At 33.6% G+C, this 819-nt stretch overlaps 1 protein-coding gene across 1 annotated transcript in view; it reads left to right on the top strand.

The window, feature by feature from the left end:
- Positions 1 to 819, top strand: part of LOC106462644 (pre-mRNA-processing factor 6-like) — a 29,150-nt gene that overhangs the window by 17,539 nt on the left and 10,792 nt on the right. Inside the window, exon 14 of the mRNA XM_022389956.1 lies at positions 486 to 600. Within this exon, the coding sequence (XP_022245664.1) occupies positions 486 to 600 (115 nt within the window). The remainder of the gene's footprint in view (positions 1 to 485; positions 601 to 819) is intronic.

The following is an 819-nucleotide window of genomic DNA, read 5'->3' as shown; positions in this document are numbered from 1 at the left end:
GGTGATTAAAATCAGCACTATAAAACAATAATGAACTTAATATAAAATAAGCATTAAGAAGTTTTTAGTAAAGATTCCATTGTCAGCCATAATTGTCACCTTAAAGTCATAACGTATAATGTCTGTGGTAATAACTTCCAAACTAGCCAGTAATCATGGAAAATCAATTAAGAGTATGGAGTTGAGTGCTTACATCCACAATGTAACAACTCCTATTGCCTACTTCGGCCAGTTGTGGGAAGGCAGTTACCCTGAAAAGTTCCTAAAGTAGAAATGAAACCACCCTAACATTTCTACTTTATGTCACTCCCAACCTCTGCCCTTACAAAACAAATGTAATAATAAAAGATCTTAAATAGAACTACAAGCCCTACCTTAATATCTCTTATGGAGTTCATACTACCATTTGGATGTTACTGAAGTGATAAGAGAGACAGCTGTAATTTTACAAGCTTGTTTGTTTCATAATAACATATTTATTTCAGGTTTTGAACAAAGCTCGAGAAAATATACCCACTGACCGTCAGATCTGGATCACAGCTGCTAAACTGGAAGAAGCGAACAAAAATATGCATATGGTGGAGAAGATTATAGACAGAGGTAGATTATGATTGATATCTTGCATGTTAAAATGTTATTGATATAAAACATGTTAAAATGTTATGTTACGAATCAGTTCTAGTGTAGTGTATGTCTATACAGTGTTTTAGTAAGACAGTTCTAGTGTAGTGTGTCTATACAGTGTTTTAGTAAGACAGTTCTAGTGTAGTGTGTCTATACAGTGTTTTAGTAAGACAGTTCTAGTGTAGTGTGTCTATA

Source organism: Limulus polyphemus, unplaced genomic scaffold, assembly GCF_000517525.1.
Source record: "Limulus polyphemus unplaced genomic scaffold, Limulus_polyphemus-2.1.2 Scaffold1216, whole genome shotgun sequence".
Classification (NCBI taxonomy): domain Eukaryota; kingdom Metazoa; phylum Arthropoda; class Merostomata; order Xiphosura; family Limulidae; genus Limulus; species Limulus polyphemus.
This window is presented reverse-complemented; position numbering and strand designations above follow the sequence as displayed.